This window comes from Schistocerca serialis, chromosome 7 (genome assembly GCF_023864345.2).
Source record: "Schistocerca serialis cubense isolate TAMUIC-IGC-003099 chromosome 7, iqSchSeri2.2, whole genome shotgun sequence".
In the NCBI taxonomy this organism is placed as follows: Eukaryota; Metazoa; Arthropoda; class Insecta; order Orthoptera; family Acrididae; genus Schistocerca; species Schistocerca serialis.
Window position 1 is genome coordinate 125,171,429 of NC_064644.1, and position 27,625 is coordinate 125,199,053.

General features: G+C 41.9%; 1 protein-coding gene across 1 annotated transcript in view; it reads right to left on the reverse strand.

Annotated features, from left to right (window-relative positions):
- Window positions 1-27,625, reverse strand: part of LOC126412312 (DNA helicase MCM9-like) — a 167,707-nt gene that overhangs the window by 80,189 nt on the left and 59,893 nt on the right. Inside the window, exons 7-8 of the mRNA XM_050081833.1 lie at window positions 14,593-14,809; window positions 7,816-8,049 (exon numbers count right to left, since the gene is read on the reverse strand). Coding sequence (XP_049937790.1) covers window positions 7,816-8,049; window positions 14,593-14,809 — 451 coding nt within the window. The remainder of the gene's footprint in view (window positions 1-7,815; window positions 8,050-14,592; window positions 14,810-27,625) is intronic.

Sequence of the window (27,625 nt, forward strand, 5' to 3'; positions counted from 1 at the left end):
TATCCTTAATTTTGCACCAAGTACACAGGCTGGTTGCCAACAGTGCATCAACATGAAGTGTATCATCCTACTGCGCATGCAAGTAGGCTGACAGGTCATAGAACATGAAAACTGACAGGAGACAGTGGCATTCAAAAACTCTCCATCTGAAAATAATACATAAGTAGGGGAAGACACTTGTAATTGTGAGTGCAACATATGGCTAGAACTAAGAAAACAAAGATCAAATGAAAACCAGTTCTGAATGAGGGTGATAGAAGTATTTTGAAGCAGCATAAAAAGTGTTCAAACAAATTTCGGGCTTGCAACTGGTCGTCGTTCAATACTTCGCACGATATTTCAACTGGGCACCTGCCAGTCATCATCAGGTGAGCCGTCACAGACTGGCGAAAATGTCCTCCGTTCCGCAATATATAGCGTACTGTAACTATTCTGCGCATGCTTCGAAAACTTGATAGATGAACCACACTGCCCGCCGGCTGCGCCCTCGCTGGTGGAATAGCGGAACTCAGTCGCCCTCTGCGTTGCTGTTTGCCACGGCCGTCGACGCACTCTGCCGTCTTCGATTTGAGCAAATTGTGGACATGATGGGATTCCGCGCTCCATCCAGCTGGTAGCCACTGTCACAGTTTAACAGATTATCCGCCAGTCGTACTTCTACTGATTCTTTAATAATGGAGTCCCAGAAAGACGTTCCTGTGGACAAAATCATTGTTTTCTCATACTCCATTGAATGTCCAGTAGAAACACAATGTTCAGCAATAGCGGACTTGCTTGGCTGCAAAAGGTGGGTGTTAACGTTGATGTTCTGTGCAGCATTCTTTCACGGTGCATGTGGTTTGACCTATGTAAGCCATACCACATTGGCATGGTACCTTGTAAATTCTGGCCTTTCGTAGTAACAGATTGTCCTTAACTGATCCAACAAGGTCCGCAATCTTCGATGGTGGGCGGAAAACCACTTTTACCTGAAATTTTCGAAGGATTCATGCTATTTTAAACGAAGTGTTGCCAACGAAAGGTAGAAAAGCTAAAGATTGTTCCGGCATGTTCTCCTCTTTATTCACTTCCTGCTTCTTAATTTTAACTGTTAGTGCCCTGTTAATCTGCCACATGGAATACCCATTTTCGCTGAATACTGTCTTTAGAAGGGTGAGTTCTTGAGGTAAGCTATCTAGATCTGAGACAGTATGAGCTCTAGGAACAAGTGTTTTAAGCAAACTCATGGTTTGCGATGGGTGATGGCAACTCAATGCTTGCAGGTACAAATCAGTATGAGTGGGTTTCCGGTAAACTGAATGCCCTAGAGAACCATAATTCTTTCTTCAAACCAGGACATCCAAGAAAGGCAAAGAACCATCTTTCTCTATTTCCATGGTGAACCGGATGTTGCTATGAATGGAGTTGAGGTGATGTAGAAACTCCATTAATTTACCTTCTCCATGAGGCCACACTATGAAAGTGTCATCCACATACCGCCAAAAAACTGTTGGTTTCAGGGCAGGTGATTCAAGCGCTCTCTCTTCAAAATCCTCCATAAAAAGGATGGCCACCAAAGGAGACAGGGGGCTACCCATGGCAACACCATCAGTCTGTTCAAAATATCCTTGATTAAACATAAAATAAGTTGAGGAAAGAGTGTGCCTGAACAAAGCAGATTGCGGACCTTACTACGAAAGGCCAGAATTTACAAGATACCGTGCCAATGTGGTATAGCTTACATAGATCAAACCACACGCACCATGAAAGAACACTGCACTGAACATCAACGTTACACCCACCTTTTGCAGCCAAGCAAGTCCGCTATTGCTGGACATTGTATTTCTACTGGACATTCAATGGAGTATGAGAAAACAATGAGTTTGTCCACAGCAATGTCTTTCTGGGACTCCATTATTAAAGAATCAGTAGAAATACGACTGGTGGAAAATCTGTTAAACCGCGACAGCGGCTACCAGCTGGACAGTGCATGGAATCCCATCATCTCCACAATTTGCTCAAATCGAAGACGGCAGAGTGCGTCGACGGCCGTGGCAAACAGCAACTCAGAGGGCGACTGAGTTCTTCTATTAAACCAGCGAGGGCGCTGCCGGCGGGCAGTGTGGTTCTTCTATCAAGTTTTCGAAGCACGCGCAGAATAGTTACAGTACGCTATATATTGCGGAATGGAGGGCATTTTCGCCAGTCTGCGACGGCTCACCTGAAGATGATTGGCAGGTGCCCAGTTGAAATATCGTGGGAAGTATTGAACAACGACTGACTGCAAGCCCGAAATTTGTCTGAACAGTCAATTCGCCGGGAAAATTTTAAAATTAACAGCATAAAAAGTATCTGTAGTTTAGATAACAGTTATTAATACGAAAATTAAAATCATTTATCAAATATAAATAATTTAAAGAGTAAACTATTTGGATAAAATAAATTTTCTACTGCCGACATGCTCAATAATTAAGATCCTGGAAAATACAGACATTAAATAATAATACTGATGCTTTCAAAGAGCCTTATTTGAACAAGGAAGCTAATCACAGTCACAGTGTTGAGTGACAGACTGGGCTTTCATCAATAGTGATCACGTAAGGTTCCACTCTCGTGACCTGGGCGCACAGCTGTATGGAGTGCTATGGAAGCCACTAGACACTAGCATTGGCAGAGCCTTCCACTCTCAGATGCAGCCTTTCCATAGTGCACCCTACCGGCCAGCCGACAGCTTATAGAATCAGGCCTGGCCAGCTTCGCTTTCAGTCATGTGTTGACATTCAGCCTATGTATTTTGGATTAGTAGTGCAGCTACTCCATGGCACATGTTTTCCTGTATCTGTGTTCTTGAAGTAATAAAGTGTTGTGTTTGTCATTATTTGTTTATCTCTGCCAAGCACATAGTTTGTACCTGTAAGACCCAGTTAAAAATATATCCACAGGGTTTTACTGCAGAGGAGATTTTACTGTTTTTCTTGCTGGCATCAGCCAGAGACACTGCTCCACCTCCTCTATTTGGGTTCTCACCTGCTGTCATGTTGCACTTTGGACTGCCGATATTTTAAAACTATGGGGAATCTGATATATTCATATTTAAAAAAATATCATTATTGGCCCTCGATATATCGACGGAAAAAAATATCGACCTACTGGCCTATAAAAATACTGGCACATATTGTAAATATAACACTGGTTTTAGAGCTGTATATTTAAGTATTGATTTACCATTAGGTATTCTGTGCATCAGCAAGCTATCAGTATGCCTATCTCCCTCAGAGCAAGAATTGAGAGGAAAATGATGCATGTTTACGCTTGGCGGTAAGTACTTTGCTACCAAGAGTAACTGCATGTAATTGGCACAACAAAAGGTGTCTGATGGGTCTGTCATTCGGTTTCATCCCATCTTGGATTTGTCCGGATCACTTCATGTCGACTTTCCTGCTTATGATTTTTGCCAACGTCAGCAACCTAGTAGTTTTAGTGTCAAAATAGTGCGATGAAGTTAAACTTAGCAGTGTAGCTTGTTATTATGCCCCCACTGGAAGAATTTTGGCCCTCATTGACCAGCACCTCCAACCAAATCCCCACAATCTAGCCTTCAAAAGTACCAACCCCTTCCTTCACCAAGTCTCCACCATCTCCACCCTTTTACCTCCTGGATACCTACTCATCACTGTTAACGCCACCTCCCTATACATCAACATCACTTCATGCTCATGGTCTTACCAATTCTGAATACTACTTTTCCCAATTTCCTTTAGACTCTAAACATACTTTCTCATTCCTCATACACATTACTAACTTTATCCTACCTCACAACTACTTCTCCTTTGAAGGGAAGGTATACAAACAAATCCACAGCACAGCCATGGGCACCTGCATTGGAGCCTCCAATGCCTCCCAAAACACCAAACCCTTAGTCTTGCTCACGTTCACTAATGATATCTTCACTATCTAGATTCACGGCCAAGGCCCCTATCTTCATTCCCTCACAACTTCAACACTTTCTCTCCCAACTGCTTCAGCAGGTCAGCCCAGTGTGCCACCTTCCTGGATGTTGATGTCCTCCTCTCTGATGGCTCCATCCACACCTCTGTCTATGTTAAAGACACCAACCAACAACAGTACCTGCACTTTGACAGTTGCCATCCCTACCACACAAAAAATTCCTTCCCATACAGCCTTGGCACTGGGGGATGGTGTACCTGCAGTGACAAGAACTGCCTTGTCCATATTCTGAGGGTCTCACCAAGCCTTCACAGGAAAGCACTATCCCCAGACCTAGTCTGCAAACAAATCTTCCACGCTGTTTCCCCTCACACCCCCATTCCTCCAACCACTCCCAAGAACCAGCTATATAGGAGTGCCCTCTTCATCACCCATACCCCCTGGAATGCAACAACTGAACCACATCCTTCGCCAGGGCTACGATTACCTCTCATCGTCCCCTGAAATAAGCGACATCCTACCTAAGAGCCTTCCCACCCCTCCTGAAGTGGTATTCTGTCGCGCATCCAACCTCCACAACATCTCAGTCCATCCCTATGCCATCCCGAATCCCAACCACATGGCACAGGAATCATATCCCTGTGGGAGAACGAGGTGCAAGACCTGCCCAGCACTTCCTATTCAAGTTCTGTCACAAGCTTATCTCACCCCATCAAAGACTGGGCCACCAGTGAAAGCAGCCACAACAAATAAGAGTTCTTCTGCAATCATTATACAACTGTTCATACTGGTGTGACTACCAGCCAGTTGTCCATCAGGATGAGCAGCCACCACAAAACTGTGTCCAAAAGCAGAGTAGGCCATCCAGTGACACAACATGCACCTGAGCATAACAGGTTTGATTTCAATGGCTGCTTCACTATCCACGCCATGTGGGTTTTCCCGTCACCACCAGCTTCTCTGAACTGCACAGATCGAGTTATCCTTATAACACATTCTCTGCTCCCAAAAGTATTCCGGCCTCAACCTACAGTAACCTACTGTCTACACCCTTCACCCAACAGTTTCCATCCCTCCATCACCTCAACTCCTCCTTATTCTCGTCTCCCTCCCTCTGTGTGCTGCCTTCTCCCAACACACCCTGCCTACCTTTCCCCTTCCCTGCTCCTCTCCTTTTCCACTTCCTGTTCTCCCCCCCCCCCCCCCCCCCTCCCGAAATCCCTACCTCATAGCCTCCCAACACTGCTGCTGTCGGCAGTCTAGTCCCTGCACACTCACCAGACAGTGGTCTTCTCTCTCCCCACCTGTGCCGTGCTATCCCTTTCCCTTTCTCGCCCCTTCCAGATTGTTGCTTCCATTCTACATGACAGCTGCATTCTGGTCTGACCTGCCAGAGATGGTGATCATGTGTGCGTGAGATGTGCGTGCTTGAGTGGATGGGTGGAGTGTTTCCTTTTGTGATGAAGGTTTTGGCCGGAAGTCAATGCGTAAGTGTCTTTTTGTAGTGCCTGCCTGCAACTTAATGTGGGATCTTTATTGTAAGTAGCAATCTACCTTTTGTTTGAATTGCTGATACTCCAACATGGAGATTCCAGTGTTTGAAAACCTAAATTTGGATGGCTGGACAGGGATTTGAACTGTCGTGCTAGCAAATACTGCCGTGCTAGCAAATGTGAGTCCAGTATCTGACCAAAGCAATATCTATCCTATTCCAGTGCTTTTCTACGTTTTCACTGGGTCTTTTCAGGCTAGAATCCCCTCAAACCCATATCTGCAGAGAAAATATTGTTACAGCTGAAACAACTACTAGTAAAGCCAAACACAGCAGCTTATACAAAATTGTGTGTTTGAAAGAACATTCATTTAGTGTCTTCCACAAAACAGGAAGCATAATAAATAAAATGGGTCAACTTCTAACATCAATGTAGGAAAATTAAAGGACAATGTGACAAATGTTATTCTCTCACTTCGCTTCTATCAAGCCCACTTTAACTCTGCTGAGGCGTGTTATGCCATCTTTATTGAGAATTGTAGAGAAAATGCAAATCACAGCATTTTTTATTTTTCCATGGCAACACCCAGAAACAAATTTTTCATCAGACAACCTAAGTATTATTATTTGTAGTACGGAGATGATTTTCAAAGGCATGTTCTGTCACAGATGGCTTTCAGGAATACTGCAAGCACAAAACTCTCTCACGCACATTATGTCACTGACTTACAGAGCACATTAACAGTGTAGTAATGCTGGAATTCAAATAGTACTTTAAGTGTGATAAGCCTTAAATTCTTTACTGCTCTTAGCTGATATCTGGAGTTCTTGAAATTGTGGCAGTGGTTTGGAAACTGACTTAATATAATGTTACTGTAACAGTTTGATAATTCAGTTGACTTCTGCAGAACAAACTGGAAGAAATGAAAGTTTCTTGTTAGAACAGTTGACCCTACTTTTCTTGTAGTTAATTTCTGAGATAGCCTGAAAAAGGTGTAAAGAGAGATAGTCTCTCTCTCTCTCTCTCTCTCTCTCTCTCTCTCTCTCTCTCTCTCTCTCTCTCTCAGATCTAGTCTTTTTTTCTGACCAGTTTTGCAAAGGACTCTTGATATTAGGTATATTAACCTGCAGATGGATGATACGGACATATTCTCCACATCTACATCTATACTCCGCAAGCCACCTGACGGTGTGTGGTGGAGGGTACTTTGAGTACCTCTATCGGTTCTCCCTTCTATTCCAGTCTCGTATTGTTCGTGGAAAAAAAGATTGTTGGTATGCCTCTGTGTGGGCTCTAATCTCTTTGATTTTATCCTCATGGTCTCTTCGTGAGATATACGTAGGAGGGAGCAATATACTGCTTGACTCCTCGGTGAAGGTATGTTCTCGAAACTTCAACAAAAGCCCGTACCGAGCTACTGAGCGTCTCTCTTGCAAAGTCTTCCACTGGGGTCTAGCTATCATCTCAGTAACACTTCCGCGATTACTAAATGATCCTGTAATGAAGTGCGCTGCTCTCCTTTGGATCTTCTCTATCTCTTCTATCAACCCTATCTGGTACGGATCCCACACCGATGAGCAGTATTCAAGCAGTGGGCGAACAAGTGTACTGTAACCTACTTCCTTTGTTTTCAGACTGCATTCCCTTAGGATTCTTTCAATGAATCTCAGTCTGGCATCTGCTTTACCGACAATTAATTTTATATGGTCATTCCATTTTAGATCACTCCTAATGCCTACTCCCATATAATTTATGGGATTAACTGCATACTGATGCTGCATAAGTCCGGCAAGGATGTCTGTGGGAGGAACAAGGCCAATATTGCAGGCTGGTCACATGAGCTTCCACAACAGGCCAAATATAAGAACTGCCAGCAGCAGTCTCCCTCTCATTTGCTGTTATCCAAATCACCTCTACGAGTGGACTTTGCAATGCTGACTGTTTATTGTGTGTTTAGTGTGACAGAGCATGAACTTGCAGTTTCCACGCCCTCCTGCCTCCAAGTAACTTTGATTACAAAATATGTGTTACCTGGCTATGCCACTTTACTCATACTCTGGAACAATCTCTGAATAACTTCAATTATGGCTCAGATGCATAATTTTTGCTTGGTTTACTGACTAATTGACTATTTACATTGTTGTTACAGAATATGTGGCTAAAATGACAGCACTGATATAAGTGACTTTGGACAGTCCAAACGTATCTGCACGAGTTTGTTAGTTGTATAAAAAAATCTATTATTCTACAGTATGGTGAGGTTAGTATCACAACCCTATCTCCTGTATCAAATTGCTTCACAGCTTCCTTCTACAAACTACATAACAAATAGGCAATTAAAATATAGAAACTCTAATTACTGACACATGTAAGATACCACTGAACAATATTTTACCTTTACAGCGCTCACAGTCAATCCAGCAGAAGTCGTGCCAACACCAGTTGTAAGAACGGAACGAGGACACACTTTAGCAGCAAATCTTAATAGATGTGATTTGCCTGTACCAGGATCTCCCACAAGTAAGAGGTGAGATTCACCTCTAACTCTGCATCCAGATTTGTCCACACGTTGGACTCCACCACACAATACTACCGCAACTGCCAACTTGACAATGTATAGCCCAAACACCTGTTCATTTGAGATACATTATAAAAATTAATACCAGTTACAATCTAAATACTGGTTCCAAATTGTTGCTCAAATAAAAAACAAGTTGTTATGCATAAAAGTGACTAATGTTCAATAACCAAAGAAATTAACTTCGTAGTAAAATTTATACAACTACTACAAGCTTTTTTTGAACAACTACAATAATAACAGAGCTCAAGTGCCTAACTACAAAACACCTTCCATTTCACAGTTTTGAGCAGACAATTAAATCTTATAATTATAACACACATTTCCATGTTTTCAGTTATAACAATTCTTCCATTTTTCTGAACAATGTTTGATGAATAACAAAAGCATTTCTATTAAATATTCTTGACAGTGACAGCTATATCATCAGTGTCCAGTCAATGACCTCGTCTGGAACTATCACTCACAGCACTAGGATATCGTTACAGTATTTTCTGCAAAATAGTAGACTAATAGAGCCTTTAGGGTATGGTTCCAGAAGAGAACAGTAGAGACAAGAGAAGAGTATCAGGCAAGCAAGAAAGAAAGAAGCAAAAAGAGTGGTGTCGGAGGAAAGAAGAAAGTGGATGGAACAGTGGACCAGAATGATGGAGGAGGATAGTGAAGGTTCAAAAAAGGTGTTGTATGGGATGATTAAAAGTAAGAGGAAGAACGGTATGACAGATTATGCTCAAATTGTGAACAAAAGTGGACAAGATTTGGAGAATAAGGAGGAACTCAAGAATATGTGGAAGGAGTATTTTGAAGAACTCCTGAAGCCAAATGGAGACCTGGATGAAAAGGAACAAGCCGAGGAGAAAAAAAAGAGGAGGAACAGCAAATAGAAAAAGACCTTACATGGGGAGAAGTGGAAGAGGCATTCGGCAAGTGGCATTCAGCAGGTCTGGATGAGCTAAGTGTAGAGATGGGTATACAATGGCTACATGAAGTAATGAAAATTGTGTGGTGACAGAAGATGATCCCAGAAGGTTGGAAGAATAGTCCCAATCTTTAAGAAGGGAAATAGAAAAGAGTGCAAGAACTACTGGGGGATAACACTGACGAATCATTGTGCAGGGCAAAATTAGAAGGAAGAATGAGAGAACAGCAACAAGGTTTCTGAACAGGAAGGTTCACAGTGGATCTAATTTTTGCTGTAAGACAACTGCAAGAACAGCACTATGAATATGGAATAGATCTACTAATGACATTCCTGGACATTGAAAAAGCGAATGATAGTGTAAGTAGAAGCAAAGTGAGGAAAGCCTTGGAGAACAGAGGAGTAGCAAAACAGATTATTTGGAGGATAAGGGAAGTGTGAGCTGTGTGAAAGTGGGAAGAAGATACCAGCTTGGATTTAACAGAGGAATGGCTTGAGGCAGGGAAGTGCACTTTCACCATTACTCTTCACTGTAGTGATGGATGATATAATTAGTACAGTAGTACAAGTAATTGGTGAAAGAAAGATGAAAGCTGTGATGTTTGCAGATGATCTGATGATATGGGGAATAAGGAGGAGGAAGTACAAGAGTACTTGGACGTATGGGAACAAACAGTACAAGAATATGGGATGAAATTTAATATAAGTAAGAGTGAGATGATTATCACAACAAGAAAGAAGTTGAGTGGAACAAAGGGACTAACAATTGGTGAGGAACGACTGAGGAGAGCAGGTGGAGAGTTTCAAGTACCTAGGAAGCCTCATACACAAAGATGAAAAAAAAGGACAGAGAAATAAACGAGCGGGGAAGAAAAGCAGAAGTATTTTGGAAGAGTGTAAGAAACTTGATATGGAGTAAGGATGTACCCCAAATCAGTAAATGGGTAATATACCAGTCATACTATGTCCCGATCCTGACATATGCATCAGAAACCTGGGTTATGAAAGGAAGAGAGAAAAGCAAAGTGCAGGGTTATGAAAGGAAGAGAGAGAAGCAAAGTACAAGCTAGTGAGATGAAATTCTTGAGAAAGAGTACTGGAGTGACATAGACAGACAGGTTAAGAAATGAGATGATCAGAGAGTTAATGAAGGTGGAACCATTACAGGAGGAGATAGAGAAATCAAGGCTGAGGTGATATGGACATGTTCAGAGAATGGAGGAGAAGAGGATACGCAGGAGCATACAAGAGATGAAACTGGAAGGAAAGAGACCAAGAGAAAGACCGAGAGACAGATGGCTGAAAGGAATAGAGGAATGCACCCAGAAGAAAGGAGAAGACTGGACAAAGGTGAAGACAGAGAGATGGCGGCAAGACAGAAGACGATGGAGAGGCCTATGTTCCATGAATACCCAGCCAGAGGCTGGAAACTGTCCAAGATGATGATGAGTAGAATAATGAACCTAACTGGAAATCCAGTAACAGGGTGATTAAAAAGAAGTGTCACATAATCCTACAGGAGGTAGTTTTGGTTAAAACTAGAAGAAAAGTACAAAAACCATTATCTATTGAGATGTGGGCCAATCTGTCCTCTTTTTCTTCATCTGCCTCTTACATAAAAGCAGACACTACAAGCAACGATACATGTGGTTCCCACGCATCCTGAACACCATTCAGGCCTCCTTCACACTGAGTCACACTATCTTTCACAGACACCTGACTCCATTCATAATGCATCATATGCGTAGGTCACTTGCTCCTGTAACATCTGCACACTGTCAATAGGTCAGAAATCCACAAAATCCAGGTTCTGTGAACAGGGAAGCCACGTTACTGGATGTCCTCAACCAACGTTTTACTGGTGAAATGTTGAAAATGGAGAGGTACCCTGTCATACATAAACCACATCATTGTCTTTATTCAATGGTAACATTCTGTAATAACCTCCACAACTGCTTGAAGGTCTGCATCTGCACACATGCGCATATTGTGGTAATTTACTATGCCATATCTTTTGAGTCCTGTTCCGTCTGTAAATAAAATGTATGCTGTGAAGTCCAGATCTTCAACAACCCTTATCTCAACATTTATTGGTTTTCTGACATATCATTATATGAACTTTTCTTCTAGTTTTCAAACAATGGGAATCCCAGGATGGAATGTAACAATATTATGAAAAAGAAAGTTACTACTCATCATATAACGGAGATGCTGAGTCACAGACAGGCACAACAAAAAGACTGTCACAAACAAAGCTTTCGGCCAGTACGGTCTTCATCAAAAATAGACTGGGTGAGGGTAGGAGGAGGCTGTGGTGGGGAGGGGGAGGGATAGTAGGGTTATGGTGGCAGACAGTGAAGTGCAGCTGGAGAGCGCACATGGGTGAGGTGGAGAGAGGGTATGGCAGCCATGTGGAGGGAAAGTTCCCACCTGCACAATTCAGAAAAGCTGGTGTTGGTGAGAAGGATCCATATGGCACAGGCTGAAATGAAGGATGTCATGTTCGGCAGCGTGTTCAACAACAGGGTGGTCCACTTTTTTCTTGGCCACAGTTTGTCAGTGGTCATTCGTGCAGACAGCCAGCTTGTTGGTTGTCATGACCACATAGAATGCAGCACAGTGATTGCAGCTTAGCTTGTAGATCACATGTCTGGTTTCACAGGTAGCCCTGCCTTTGATGGGACAGGTGACAAATGTGACCAGACTGGAGTAGATGGTGGTGGTGGGAGGATATATGGGACAGATCTTGGATCTAGGTCTATTACAGGGGTATGAGACATGAGGTGAAGGGTTGGGAGCAGGGGTTGTGTAGGAATGGACGAGTATACTGTGTAGGTTAGGTGGATAGTGGAATACCACTGTGGGAGGGGTGGGAAGGACATTTCTCATTTCATAGCATGACGAGAGGTAGTTGAAACCCTGGTGGATAATGTAATTCAGTTGCTCCAGTCCTGGATAGTATTGAGTTACGAGGGGAATGCTCCTCTATGACCGGATAGTGGGACTTTGGGAGCTGATAAGAGACTGGAAGATAAGGCACGGGAGATTTGTTTTTTGTACAAGGTTGGGAGAATAATTACGGTCCGTGAAGGCTTCAGTGAGGCCCTTGGTATATTTCATCACTGCAGATGCAATGACCACAGATGGCTAGGCTGTATGGAAGGGACTTCTTGGTATGGAATGTTTGGCAGCTGTCGAAGTGGAGGTATTGCTGGTGGTTAGTAGGTTTGAAACGGACGGAGGTGCTGTTGTAGGCATCTTTGAGGTAGAGGACAATGTCTAGGAAGAAGTCTTGTTGGGTTGAGTAGGACCAGGTGAAGCAAATGGGGGAGAAGTGTTGACCTTCTGGAGTAATGTGGATAGGGTGTCCTCGCCCTTGATCCAGATCACAAGTATGTAATCAGTGAATCTGAAGCAGGTGAGGGGTTTAGGATTCTGGGTGTTTAGGAAGGATTCCTCTAGATGGCCCATGAATAGGTTGGCACAGGATGGTGCCATACAGATGACCAGAGTTGTACCCCTGATTTGTTTGTAGGTAATGCCCTCAAAGGGGAAGTAATTGTGGGTGAGGATAAAGCTGGTCATGGTGACTAGGAAAGTGGTTTTTGGTTTGGAATTTGTCAGGCATTGGGAAAGGTTGTGTTCAATAGCGGTAAGGCCATGGACATTAGGGATGTTAGTCAGCAGTGATGAGCAGGACACTGTGGTAAGGGGGCAGTAACTGTGGGGTGTCAGTGGAGGAAATAATTGGTATCTCTTATACAGGAGGGTAGGTTCTGGGTAATAGGTTGAAGGTGTTGGTCTACAAGAGCAGAGATTCTCTCAGTGGCAGCACAGTAACAGGCCACAATGGGACGTCCTGGGTGGTTGGGTTTATGGACTTGAGGAAGTATCTAGAAGGTAGGAGTGGTAGGGGTGAGCAGAGAGATGGACTCCGAGGAGAGATTCTGGGATGGGCCTAAGGATTTGAGGAGCGACTGGAGATCCTGCTGGGTTTCTGGAATGAGGTCACTGTGGCAAGGTTTGTAGGTGGATGTATCTGACAGCTGGTGGAGTCCTTCTGCCAGGTAACCCTTGCAGTTCAAAACAAAAGTGGTGGAGCCTTTGTCTGCAGGTAGCATTATAAGGTTGGGATCAGTTTTTAGATTGTGGACTGTGGTTCTTTCTGTTGATGTAAAGTTCGTCTACATGTTGACAGATTTGGGGAATGATGGTGAGGCAAGGTTTGAGGTTAAGATTTGGGGGCAGTGGGGGTGGATCACGGTTGGATGGAGGAGTGAACTGATTAGGCAGGGTTCAACATTGGTCTTTGGTTGAGTCTGATTGGTAGGGTAAGTGACCAGGAGAGGGAGAGGGAGAGGGAGAGGGAGAGGGAGAGGGAGGGAAGGTCTTTAACAAGTCCTGCATGACTGAATTTGGGAGTGGGGCAAAAGTTGAGGCCTTTGGAAAGGACTGATATTTCTGTGCGGCTAAGGTTCATGACTGTATTTTGGGTCTGTTTAGCTTCTGGATTGTGTGTAGTGGTGGGAAGGAGTTTTAGGAGGGTGAGGTAAATGTAGTAGGTTTGTGAGATAGGGCTGGATTGGGTTGTTTAGAGGGAAGAGACCAGACAGTGAGGTCATCGCTCTCATTGGATTATGGAAGGACGGGGAAGGAAGTTGGCCATGCACTTTCAGAGGAACCATCCCGGCATTTGCCTTTTGCGATTTAGGGAAATCACGGAAAACCTAAATCAGGATGGCCGGACGCGTGAGTGATAGGGTTTGTCAGGTATGAGGGGACATGGAGGAGGTTTGGAGGTTGTTGGAAAGGTGGTGGACAGTGGTACTCCAAGACATGAGTAGGAAGTGAGCAGGGTAGAGAGCTTTTTGAGGACCAATACTACATTCTGTTGTAATGTGTATCACTATTTTTCAAACATGTTGTATACATCCCCTATCAATCATGTTTGGATGACCTCAGAACTCACAATTGTTTCCCTATAGAAGCCAACTGCATCTCCTGTACCTTTTCTCACATGAACTATATACCTGCAATTTCTCCAGTATACCTAACGTTCAGTAACATCATACCACCACCTAATCCCTTCTCGCTTTTACTTGCTTGTTTTGTTTTCTCCAACAAAACATATTCTTTTTAACAGCCTTTTGCTTTTAGTTCGCTTCTTTTCTATGCATTTCTCCCTTAACTGCTGGGACCTTTAGTTACTGACATTTTTCGGTGTGGACATTACTTCCTGCCTGCTATTCCTACAAAAGGCCTCATTTGTCATCTCACCTTTTTCTACTTCCTACTCTGGACACATCACAAATGTTCTATGTTGGATTCTCTTTTCTCATTCCTCAGCATTCTCCTCCTCTTTACTTTTGACTACCCATGTACTTGACACTTCATAGTGGTAGCACTGAGGCTACAGGAAAGTGTGCCAAATGTACGACATTGCTCTCATACATAAAGTTTATGAAAAAGGAAAGTGTGCCAAATATACGACATTGCTCTCATACATAAAGTGTATGAAAAAGGAAAGTGTGCCAAATATACGACATTGCTCTCATACATAAAGTGTATGAAAAAGGAAAACAGAAATCAAATTATTATCAAATCCTGTTTTATTTGTGCCAATTACAATAAAAATGTATTGCATTAAAAATGTTAAGAGAAAAAAGCTGTCTTACCTGTGGGCAAATGGAAGCCAGTATTAAATTTCTGCCTACAAGTGGCTCACGAGCATGTTCCTCCCAGAATTTTGAAAACATATCATGTGTTTCCTGTGTTATCAAAACCGATGAAGCTTGTTCATTGCACACTTCCAAGTAATTGCCTTTAAGCACTAGCTCAATATCACACCGATTTCCACCATTTATACTGCGCCATCTTCTCAGTACAGTACCACTAAAATTTGTTTGGTGGTACAATGAAACAGAAATGTATGTTTCTTAAGTGCCTTCTAAATATAATCTGTCTAACTAAACACTACAAAATTAACAGAAAAAAATAAATGAAGAAAAAGAAGAAGAAGCAGAAGCAGAATAAAGAAACAAGCTATGAAATATAAGAGAAATGAAACTGTGTCCATGATGTCTTTTGTGGTGGGCTATTTGTATAAAGATAATATAGATTATCATATCACCAAAATTACCTATCAGCAAAATACATTATGCCTATTTTAACAGTCATATAACTTAGCATCACTTGATGATGTCTGGCATTCTATAAAGGTAACAGAACTATTTACAGTGTATACTTACATAAAGTTATATGTCCATGAAAACATACCCTTTGTGGGTTTTATTAATTATGATAGAGAGGGTTCTGAACCAAGAAAGCTCGCAATGTGCAACTTTGGCAAGTGCTAATTATACAGAGCAACATTATGCAATGTGGTACAGGTTGTCACTGGACTCGGCAACTGACTTGTAGGATTTATTCTTAAAAGCAATACGACTGCAGTGTTTCAATCAATTTATGGACATTTAATAAAAAAAATTCCTTTATTAACAATGGAAAAAAATAAAAGAAAAAGAAAGACGGAAAGCAACCATGGAGTTGTAGGTTAAACTGGTAAACAGAGATAATTCAGTTGCCTTACCAGACTTTTATTAAATCCTGCACACACACACACACACACACACACACACACACACACACACACACACAGTCAATGTTCCAATTAAAGAACAGTTTTTGAACCCTAATCCTTTCACAGTTCTGTGGTGATGTGATTTGTAAGTTACCAATGCAGCGTGAGCTAACATTTACTTACGTTTTAATAACCATTCTTTTCAACAAACTTACAGTATTCCTACGTGTTGCCACCTCTCTGAAGAGCAAATTCTTATTACGGTAGTTTAAGAATGGACACACACATCAATGACACATTCCTAGTGCAATCCCATGAAAAGAATAAATTGCTGGAGCAGACAGAGTATCTCAAATCCATTCATGGGAATATTAGGTTTATCTTGGAATGGAAAGAGAAAGGGATATATTAGTTTCTCTGAAGGAGGAATTCTGTGTACTGTAAGTACATCCATGCAAATTTATACTTGAAGGCGTCCAACTGCACCCCTCCTTCAAAGACTGTGAGTGTCGTTATAACTTCATTTCACATGGGTTAAGCAGTGTCTGACAATGACAGCTCCCAGGATGACCTAGTAAGCCTAGGGGCTGTATTCAGGGGAAGGACGGGCAATGGATTCTCTTATCAGATTAAGAAAGCTCTATAAATCAGAACCAACCACAGGAAGAGGAAAGAGATGATGTGAATCTACAGATTTCCTTCAGTATATTAGGAACTTCTCTAAAAATATTACCAGAATCACAAAGCAACATCATGTAAAAGTGATCTTTCATCAAACTGATAATATGCCAACTCTTCTGGGTACTGTGAAGGATGATCTCCTTCTACAAAAGGTGGAAATACATAAATTCAGTGCCACTGTGGTGAAAATTATACAGCACAAACCACAGCTAATTTACAATAATGATGTACTGAGCATCATTGCTACATAGCCTCTACAACAGAACAAATATATGACATCTGAACATTTTATTTCCAATGTCCATTTCATGGATTATGACAACATTCAGATATTGGCCACATCATTCTTTTGGGATTCTGTGGTCAAAGAAACAGTGAAAATATGGCTGGCAGGCAACAAGATCACCTGGGATTAGCACTTCCACCTACACAATTCGTGGAATCATTTAACTTCGCATCTTCCTTCCATTTCACATTTTCTCTCTAAGAGCACTTTCTGTTCAGTGTTTTGTGCTTTGCAATCTTTCAACTAACATCAAAATGAATAATGAACCATATGAAACAATCATCCTGTATTTGCAGCATCTCAAGCAGCTCTGTGTTTCATTATATTTAGCATTAGTAAAATTTTGCCTTTGAAGCATATTCTCTACCTGTGATTGATTCTGCCAACTGTGTTATCAGTGAAGCATGTTCATTAAGCTACCCGGTACAAGTAGGAATCATATGGTTTTGCTGTCCCTGAATACAGGCACAATTTCATATTTAATATTCAGTCATTGACATGCCTTGGAAATAGCTGAAATAATCTCTGCTGAAATCTCGGAAGAGGACGCAAACCAGAAAAATGATGGAATATCTCTAGGTAGTTCAAATCAACAAGACTGAAAATTTCAAGTGAATGCCCATTGATGAATGTTTAATAGATCTAAAATTAATTTAATTGGTAGCGTGGATATCGCTACTCAGTCCTAGCTGGCAAGGGAGGCTCTTCTTTCATTGTCATACCATAAGTTTTGTGTGTGACAAACCAGAAGTCTTCACAATGACATGTAATGTTTCCAGAATGAAATTTTCACTCTGCAGCTGAGTGTGCACTGATGTGAAACTTCCTGGCAAATTAAAATTGTGTGCTGGACCAAGACTCAAACTCGAGACCTTGCCTTTTGGGGGGCATGTGAGCCGGCCAAGCACGACTCGCGACTCGTCTTCATGGCTTTACCTCCTCCAGTACCTCATCTTCTACCTTCCAAACTTTACAGAAGCTCTCCTGCAAAATTTTCTAAACTAGCACTCCTGGAAGAAAGGATACTGTGGAGACATGGCTTAGCCACAGCCTGGGGAATGTTTCCAGAATGAAATTTTCAGCTGGAAGCTGTAAAATGAAAACTGCTGAGAGAATCATAATTTCATTGCCCATGAAAGAAGTTGTGGTCTCTATAAGATCACTGAGATCCCAGACTCACCAGTAGAGGGACATGGGTACATGCCCACATGATGACAGAGCATGCATGTGCACGCATCAGCTATTCACTGTACTCAGTCGTGCTGAAAACAGTGAAATGGATATTTCAGAATGAAAGCAAAGGGGCAAATTGCATTTTCTGAATGTGAGAGGAATATGGGGAATGGAAACTCATGAAAGAATGGCACATGTGTCTACTGCAATGCTCAAGGCATGGCATAAGCAATTCAAGGAAGAACGAATCTCATTGGCTGACAATGCACAATCTGGAACCCCACACCGCATTACTGATACCATTGCACAGCAGGTAGATGCCCTTATTATTGAAGACCAGTGAGTTACAGTAGCAGCTGTTGGGTTGGGTTGTTTGGGGGGAAGAGACCAAACAGTGAGGTCATCGGTCTCATTGGATTAGGGAAGGAAGTCGGCCGTGCCCTTTCAGAGAAACCATCCCAGCATTTGCCTGGAGCGATTTAGGGAAATCACGGAAAACCTAAACCAGTATGGCCGGATGCGGGATTGAACCATCGTCCTCCCGAATGCGAGTCCAGTGTGCTACCACTGCGCCACCTCGCTCGGTTTGTAGCAGCTGTTCCCCACTGTAGGTAGTCAGTGGCTGCAGTGGGCCTCACTACAGTGATGTTATGATCTCTGTAATTTCTGTGTTGTATTTTTTTAAATGCCCTGTCTCACTGAGCTTGTCTAGGGGTTCTGGTTGAGAACAGTAATCTGTGATCGGGTAATTTCATATAGTGGAGAAAACTGATCTCACAGTCCAAATATTACATCTCTTGTAGGCTTTTAGTGCTACTTACGAATAGCTGTAACAAAGGCTGCATGAACAGGACCAACAGCAAGAGGAAGTCAGGTGGATGCCACTGACATTCCATCCATTTCACACAGCGAAAGAAACTTGGTCCAACTACATCGCCTGACTGGAACAACACTTCAGGGCACAAAGAGCAGCAGGTGATGTTACCCAATGTACTTTTTTATAATCCAAGTCTTATCCTCATATCTATGGATTGGTGCAAAGGCTGTTTACAGATAAACACTCATGTGCACTAAGTTGTTCGGAGGTGAAGGACAAAGTGACAGAATATTTTGAGAGTAAAATTCCAGCGGCAGGAGCACACTATAAGTTCCATAGGGCATATAAGAAACCCGGATGATCTTTCAAGAATTGGGTTGCCATGCTCCAATGTCTCACTATGGATTTAAATTCAAGTTTGAAAATCTGAACTGTAATTTTCCCTACTCCGATACAATGGTCAGGGACATGCTTATCATTCATGCATCAGATGAAGGTCTGCAGAATGACCTTACCCACTTAAATAACACAATGTTGGAAGAATGTTTATCTATTATTTATCTATTATTCAGGCTTCTGGAAAAACAAAGCAAATGCAGCAAGCTCTCAATTTGGAGGAGCCAAGATTTTTAAGATGGACTTCTATTGTGGCAAAAAAATTTTCAGACAAGTGTAGGCGGAACAGCAAAATCTGCCAGGCTTCCAGGGATAGTTCCACTCCACCTAAAGGAGGTAAAATCAAAATTTATTGGAAGTTAGCAATCTAAAGGAAAGTTTTGTGCTTAGTGCTTCATTACTCTTGATAGATGGTCATGTTATTACAAAAATATGAAGTGTTTACATTGTAAAAAAGAAAAAGGGGGGGGGGGGGGGGGAGCACAAGGCAAAGGGTTGTCTGCAGAAGCAACATCGCACTGTCAAGTACTTTACTTGTATGGGTGACATTGACCACATGCAGGATGACTGTGAAAGTAGCATTTATAGTATTATTTTTCAAGGTACCATAGCAGTTTTGAATTATGCTGGACTCAAAGGATGAAATGCACAATTTCAAGTTTATATAGGTTCCTCTACAGCTATTATAAATAGTGCTATTTATGACTTTATTGGCTCTCCACAGTTGATCAAATTTAAAGGACCTATGATGAGTTTATAGAGATCAGCCAACTCAAATCAAAGGTCACCGTGTAGTGACTGCCCAGTATATAAACAAATGTGTCGAGGCACTGCAACTGGTGATGTAATCTAATGCAGCTGTCAACATAATGGAACTGAATTTTTTTCTACAACTTGAGTTCATAGTTAAAGATTAGGAGATTAGCGCTCAAGATCCTGCTGACAAAGAGGTCATTAGAGATGGAGCACAAGCTCGGACTGTTGAAAGATTGCGAAAGAAATTGGCCAAGCCTTTGCAAAGGAACTATCCCGGCATTTGCCTCAAGCAATTTAGGATGGCTGGACGCGGGTTCGAAATGTTGTCCTCCTGAATGCAAGTCCAGAGTGCTAACCACTGAGCTATCTCGTTCAGTTATAGTTCAAGATTCAGCTAAACGAATCCACATCAGGGATGAGAATGTGGAAGGTACACAACCCTATGCCTGATACCAAACTACACTGCTGAAGTTTTACTTTCCTTGGCCTGACGCAACAGAACTGTGGAGCTGGCTCCACCTAGACCACACTGGATGATTTCTGGGGGCTAACTGCCTTATTCTAGTGGGAGGCCACACTAGCTACACCTATGTTGTCAGGTTGGGCAATAGAGGTGCACCCCAAATGGTATACTCCCTGAAACAGATCTTCAGAGTGGGAGGTCTCCCAACAACTATTGCTGTAGATAATCGTACCTAGCTTAGTACTCAAGAATTTGAGTCTCTCTGCATGGCTCATGGGATTCAGCATGTTTCTTTCTTCTTACAGAAGCTCTCCCCATAAGGATCCCACCGAGACATTGCATGTAAGGGAGATGATGATCCTTCTGTCCCTCATACACCTCATCTATGGAGATCATCATTGCAGCTGGCTTTGGAAGCAAAAAATGGCATTGTGAAGGCAATGCCACAGTCTCCTATTCTGAGATCTGGTATGGAAAGAAGGTGCGGTATCCTGCGGCTGTGGTCTGTCACCTGGGAAACACAATGTAAGTCATACAGACTGCAAAAGGTGATACAAGACGCAAACATGTGGATCAGCTTCAGCAACACGTTGATACTTTTTCTCCTTCCAGGAGCCATAGCCCTGTTTCAGTTTCACATAAGACAACACTTCTGTTCTGGAAGGTGAATGGGGGGAGAGAGAACCACAGCAGCACAGTAGCGGCAATGCCGTGCTACCACCAGAACCAATAGACTCAGAGCCCAGCATGGGCAGCACAGAGGACAGGTTGGAAGTGGACCTCACCCACTAACCACAATGGCAGCTGAAGAAGAAATTTCACCTCTCTCACTTGGGGGGCGGGGGGCGAAATGTCCCACATTGCAACCAGTGCTGGGTAGTCTGCCCATCCAACAAGGTAGCAGGTGATTAGACCTGCATCAAAGCAAATCCAGGACAGTGATACTTTGCTGGTCTTGCACAGAGGCTGCTAACAGCAGCCACACTACTTTGTGCATCTTCGTCACGTGCCCCAATCGTGCAGAGTGATGACATCACTTTGCCTGAGAAGCCAATGAGCAGACACTTGATATCACTCGGTGCCCATAGTAAATTCCATGGATTCGAGTATCAAAACACACGGTTATTTAACAGGCATCCCAGCAAGTTCGCAGCAGTCTTGTCTGAAATCGGCAGTTCCTAAATCGGCAGTCTACAGTCTTCACCTGAAGTCTTCACTCCACGGGTATCGCAACCCTGCAGCCACAACCAGTCAACAGCATCAGTAAAGAACTTAGCAGCAGACAGTGTTTACTTCTCGTGAACGACCATCACATTTATTGGCATAGTCTCAACCACAACAGATTTAAATTCTTTTTGTACTTGGAATGGATGTTATGGTTTCATGAGCATAATAAAAGTGTGTTAATTAACAAACTGCCTGTTGGCTTCTGTCAAGTGTTCTTCAGTCTACATTTGTTTGATGAGTTTCCTGATGTTTTGCCAGCATGAGTGGCTTGCATTATCAAAGCTTCATCCTCTATTGTTGGTGGTGGACTGGTATTGAGCTCACAGCCCCAGATTATATGCTACCTGCATTGGTCATTTGCTGCAACACGGGAATCCAGGTCCCATTCACCATAAGGCTTTCTTCTTTCTTGTTGAAGCTACTGTCATGTTTATGTATTTTTATAGCTCAGGTAGTAAGGGGAGAACCGCACTGGAAACAACCACAGAGAGACCCTTGGACAGTGGCATTACCAGGTAAATACAATATGCAGCTGTGAGCTCGACTCCAGTCCACCATCAGCAATCGAGGGTGAAGTTTTGACAATAACAGCCACTCGTGCTCACGAAACATCACAAAAATCGTCAAACAAACATATGCTGAAGAACCAGAAACAGGTGCCAACAGGCAGTTTATCAACAAATGGCCACGAACACCTTAACAATTTAGTGTTAATTAACATGGTATTAATAATTTGATATGTGTTTGCCAGAAACCCTGCTACTGAACAATGGTCCAGTTAGTCACAAGCAAGAATCAGAAGAATCCACATATGAACAGCACTGCTATATTTAACTCTTCTGAATCATTGTGGACCTCTTTGAAGTAGTCAGTCTTGGTTTTATTTCTCCAAAAGTAGTTCAAGAGTTGTCCCACTAGCCTAGTTTCTTACACTCTTGATGTATGACAGAAAAGTGCAATCTCTCCTTTTTCACAATGTATCTATTACTGACCGACTTCCCTGATACACCACTTCGTTAGACAGCAGTGTGCACTGTAAGTTTTTCTTTTCTTTTCTTTTTTCCATGATGATTCTTCTGTGTCCCTGTTGTAGTTTATCTGTTGTTGTTTTGGTGTTCAGCTTGAATAGTGTTTCGCTTGTGTATGTTGCTTCAGATTTACCAATAGAGTAGTAGAGCTTGAATTCGGCATTTCTTCCTGTAGATTGGCCAGGTGTTTCATTTTTCTTGTTTCAATTTAGTTGTTTTGCTTTCTACTGAGGCTCTCCTGTTTCAGATACAGGTGATGATTTCACCTCAGCATATTTAACTTATTTACAACTTTAAATTGTTTGTTATTGTTCATACAGCTGGTGTTACAACACTGAAATATAAATTATACTACAACAAAGGCAACAAATAATGTTGTGTGTCACACATCAAAATCATCACGCATAAATACCTTAAAAAAACTTGGAAATGGAGATCATTTAGTGAAATAAAAGCAATGTACCACAAATTAAGAACAGAAAATCATCAATGATACCAGAAACGGTTATTTCAAAAACAAACCCATTACGTAATTTTATTTTCATCAATAAATATGAATTTTGTGCTGAGAAAATTTGTAATTCATGAAACTTCAACATATAAAAATAACAGCTTAAACAGGACAAGACTCTGACTTAAAAAAGATACTGCTTCTCCTCCTGCAGCATGGGCTGGATTGTTAATCCAAGTATTTTACTGCTTACAACAGTCAATGCCATCAGACTGACTGCTGACCAAGAAAGTTACACATATGCAAAATCATTTACACAATGGGTGAATGTGGAGACCAGGAAGCAGACTTTACTGTTTGTGGGAGGCATCTTGAAATCTATGGTTGACATGTGACTGGTTCTTACCCTAGTTGAATACCACTGAAGAAGAACACCGTAAGAAGCTTGATCAATATAGTGACCTTTATGTATTGCTGAGTAAGCATGGTGTACAATGAGATCATCATCCATATCAACAGTTTTGCTACTGTCACTGGTTGAGTGAACAATAACCACACAAACTACTTTGCAGCAGTTGATATTAAACACATTTACTTATTCATTCAGTCTATGTGTTCTGGTGAAGTCCTCATGAAGGAGATCTTTCAATGGTGTGGAATTAACTAATGTATACATAAAACAGTACAAGTATCAGTCAAAGAAATTCTGTATGCTATGTTATCCATTAACTATGACAAAAACATCACTTTCTACTTGTGCTCACACTAACTACAAATAAAACAAAATTAACAGTAAAGCCACTACTTTCAACATACATTGCCTAACAAAAAAGTTAAGTACTCAGAAGACGTACTCAGAAGACATGGTCAGATATTATTGTCAATTTGTAAACGTACACAGCAATGGCGAGCAGGTAAATGGTTAGAGTTGCAATTATGTGTAACAGGTAGAACAACAGCCACAAGAGTGCATTAGTGTTGTTTGTGTTTAGTATTGTTACAGGGCTTGGTAGGTATATAAGAAATGTGAAATGCATCAGATGTTCAGTGATCACTTTGAAGGGGAATAGATGCTGCATACTCATGTGAGACAGGCTTCATTGTTGGTCTTCATACGGCCAACTAGTTGAATCGTGCAATATGATTTGAGGGGTGGGATGAGAAAGTGGCCTGATGTCAAACTGGGTGGGAGGGTGAGGACAGGCAAACTAGTCGTCAAGATGATGATGATGGTGGTGGTGGTGATGATAAGGTTTCTTTGGGTATATGATGGCATGGACTTTAGCATCCTTACAAAATGTTATGAAATTAGTGTGGAAGAATATTGTGAAATTATGAAAAGGAGAACTGCAAATGAAAATTGAAATAAAGTCCTGAGAACTTTTGTGTGTGTGTGAGGAGGATCAGGTAGTGATAGTGGATGGAACAGGGAACAGTCTTGATAGGGATGGGGAATATGACGTGGTTGGTGACCTGGTAAAGATAGCTACTCAAACTGTTTCAGCGTCATGATCGGGTTCATCTTAATGCAGCTGTTAGGTGCGTTAACATGGGGCTGGGAAGGGCGCTGATGGCAGAGGGCATGGGTCACATTTCAGTGGTGCCAGTTGGGTCTATTAGTAGATCGGGTTTCACTAGGCATGGCCTGTACCTCAGTAGGTTTGGGAATGGGAGCCTGGCAAAGCTTTTAGGTGACAGGGTAGTGGGTGGTGGTGAGATCACTCATGGAAAAATTCCTGTAATAGTTGGTGTTAGAGCTGCCCTTTTTTAGATTGAAGTCAGCTGCTTAAAGGAAGTCTCACTAACTAAGGGCTCACCTTCAGAGGACGTCATGTTTCCAAGTAGAGAAGGAATTAGCATATTTCATCAAAATATAAGAGGTATTAGAGATAAAGTTAGTGAACTGCTTATAGATGTTGACTCTGAAATTATTGGTATGTCAGAGCACCACTTAAATAATTTGATTTACCAGGATACAGATTAGCTGGCTGTTTTTCAAGGAGTTCCTTGTGGGAGGGGGAGTGGCTATGTATGTACAAAACAGTATTCCATTTGAGTCCACAGACTTGTCACAGCACTGCATTGAACAGACATTTGAATGTTGTGCAGGAGTAGTTAAATTAAGTGAAACTGAACTTCTAATTGTTGCTGTTTATAGCACTTCTAACTTTGACTTCAGAGCATTTCTGCTCAAGCTAGAAAGGGATCTTGATTCACTTTATAGGAAGTACCAGAAATTCGTTATATGTGGTGACTTCAATATAAATTTTTTATATGATGGTGCAACAAAAAGGATGTTCGCAGACCTCCTAAATTCATGTGATCTCATGCATACTGTGTTTTTCCCCAACTAGGGTACAGGGGAACAGTAGCACAGCTATAGGGAATATTTTTATTCATTCTTCATTGCTAGAAGGGCATTCTGTTAGTAAAAGGGTGAATGGCTTGTCAGACCATGATGCACAAATTCTAACACTAAAAGGCTTTTGTACTCAAACAAATGTCACATAAAATTACAAAATATGTACGCAAGTTAATCCAACAGCAATAGAGAGTTTTTTAAACCTTGTCAAGGAACAAGAGTGGCAGAATGTTTATAGTGGTGATAACATAGATGATGAATATAATGCTCTCCTTAACACATTTCTCATGCTCTTTGAAAGTTGCTTTCCATTAGAACATCCTAAACGGGGTATGAGCAGTAATAGGCAGCTTGGGTGGCTAATTAGAGGCATAAAGATATCACGTAGAACAAAGTGGGAATTATATCAAAACATTAGAAGTAGTCACAATCAAGCCACAGTAGCCCATTACAAACAGTATTGTAACTAGCTTAAAAAAGTTATTATGAAAACAAAGAGTATGTCATATGCAAACAGAATAGTTCATTCAAAGGATGAAATTAAAACCATATGGTCAGTTGTGAAGGAAGCGTCTGGTCAGCAGCACAAGATCAATGATACAAAGTCAGTTCGCTGTAAAAATATTTCTGTTACTGATAAATCAGGTACACGAGATCAAAAATATCTAGACACCACCAAAACCATACATTTTTCATATTAGGTGCATTGTGCTGCCACCTACTGCGAGGCACTCCATACCAGCAACCTCAGTAGTCATTAGACATTGTCGGAGAGCAGCATGGGGCGCTCCGCGGAACTCACGGACTTCGGAAATGGTCGGGTGATTGGGTGTCACTTGTGTCATATGTCTGTACACAAGATTTTCACACTCCTAAACATCCCTAGGTCCACTGTTTCCAAAGTGACAGTGAAGTGGAAATGTGAAGGGACACGTACAGCACAAAAGCGTACAGGCTGACTTCATCTGTTGACCGACGGAGACCGCCGACAGCTGAAGAGGGTCGTAATGTTTAATAGGCAGACATCTATCCAGACCATCACACAGGAATTCCAAACTGCATCAGGATCCACTGCAAGTACTATGAAAGTTAGGCGGGATGTGAGAAAACGTGGATTTCATGGTCGAGCAGCTGCTCATAAGCCACACATCATGCCGGTAGATGCCAAACGACGCCTCGCTTAGTGTAAGGAGTGTAAACATTGGACGACTGAACAGTGGAAAAATGTTGTGTGGAGTGACAAATCACACTGCACAATGTGGCGATCCGATGGCAGTGTGTGGGTACGGCGAATGCCCGATGAACGTCATCTGCCAGCATGTGTAGTGCCAACAATAAAATTTGGAGGCGGTGGTGTTATGGTGTGGTCGTGTTTTTCATGGAGGGGGCTTGCACCCCTTGTTGTTTTGCGTCTCACAATCACAGCACAGGCATACATTGATGTTTTAAGCACCTTCGTGCTTCTCACTGTTGAAGAGCAATTTGGGCATGTTGATTGCATCTTTCAACATGATTGAGCACCTGTTCATAATGCACAGCCTGTGGCAGAGTGGTTACACAACAATAACATCCCTGTAATGGACTGGCCTGCACAGAGTCCTGACTTGAATCCTACAATCCACCTTTGGTATATTTTGGAACGCCGACTTCGTGTCAAGGCTCACCGACCGACATCGATACCTCTCCTCAGTGCAGCACTCCGTGAAGAATGGGCTGCCGTTCCCCAAGAAACATTCCAGCACCTGACTGAATGTATGCCCAGCACCATATTGAATTCTAGCTTTACCGAAGGGGGCGCCATAAACTTGTAGGTCATTTTCAGCCAGGTGTCCAGATACTTTTGATCACTTAGTCTGTATATAGTATTGAACAATCATTTCCTGAGCGTTGCTGGTGAATTAAATAAAAATTTAGTTTCTACAGGGAGTCATATAACTTTCTTGGCAAATGCCTTTCTGAGATTGATGTCTGAAATACTCCTCTGTGATACAGACAACGGGGAGACTAAGTCAATAATCAAATCAATGAAAACTAAGGACTCTCATGATTATGATGGAGTGCCTAGCAGAATAATAAAGTACTGTGCTGCACAGGTTAGCACCGTATTTAGCTACATTTGTAGTTTTTCCTTTAGGAATGGTCAGTTTCCTGAATGATTAAAGTACTAAATAGTAAAGCTGCTTTATAAAAAGAGAGAAAGAGATAATGTAGATAATTTTAGACCTATTTCTATGCCATCGGTGTTTGCTAAAGTTATAGAACAGGCTGTGTATGGAAGGATAATTGATCATTTTATATCACACGATTTGCTATCAATGTTCAGTTCGGCTTTAGAAGTCGTTTAACAACTGAGAATGATATATTCTCTTTTCACTGTGAGGTACTGGATGGGTTAAACAAAAGGTTTCGAACACTAGGCATATTTTTTTTGATTTAACTAAGGAGTTTGATTGTGTTGATAACAAAATATTGCTCCAGAAGTTGCACC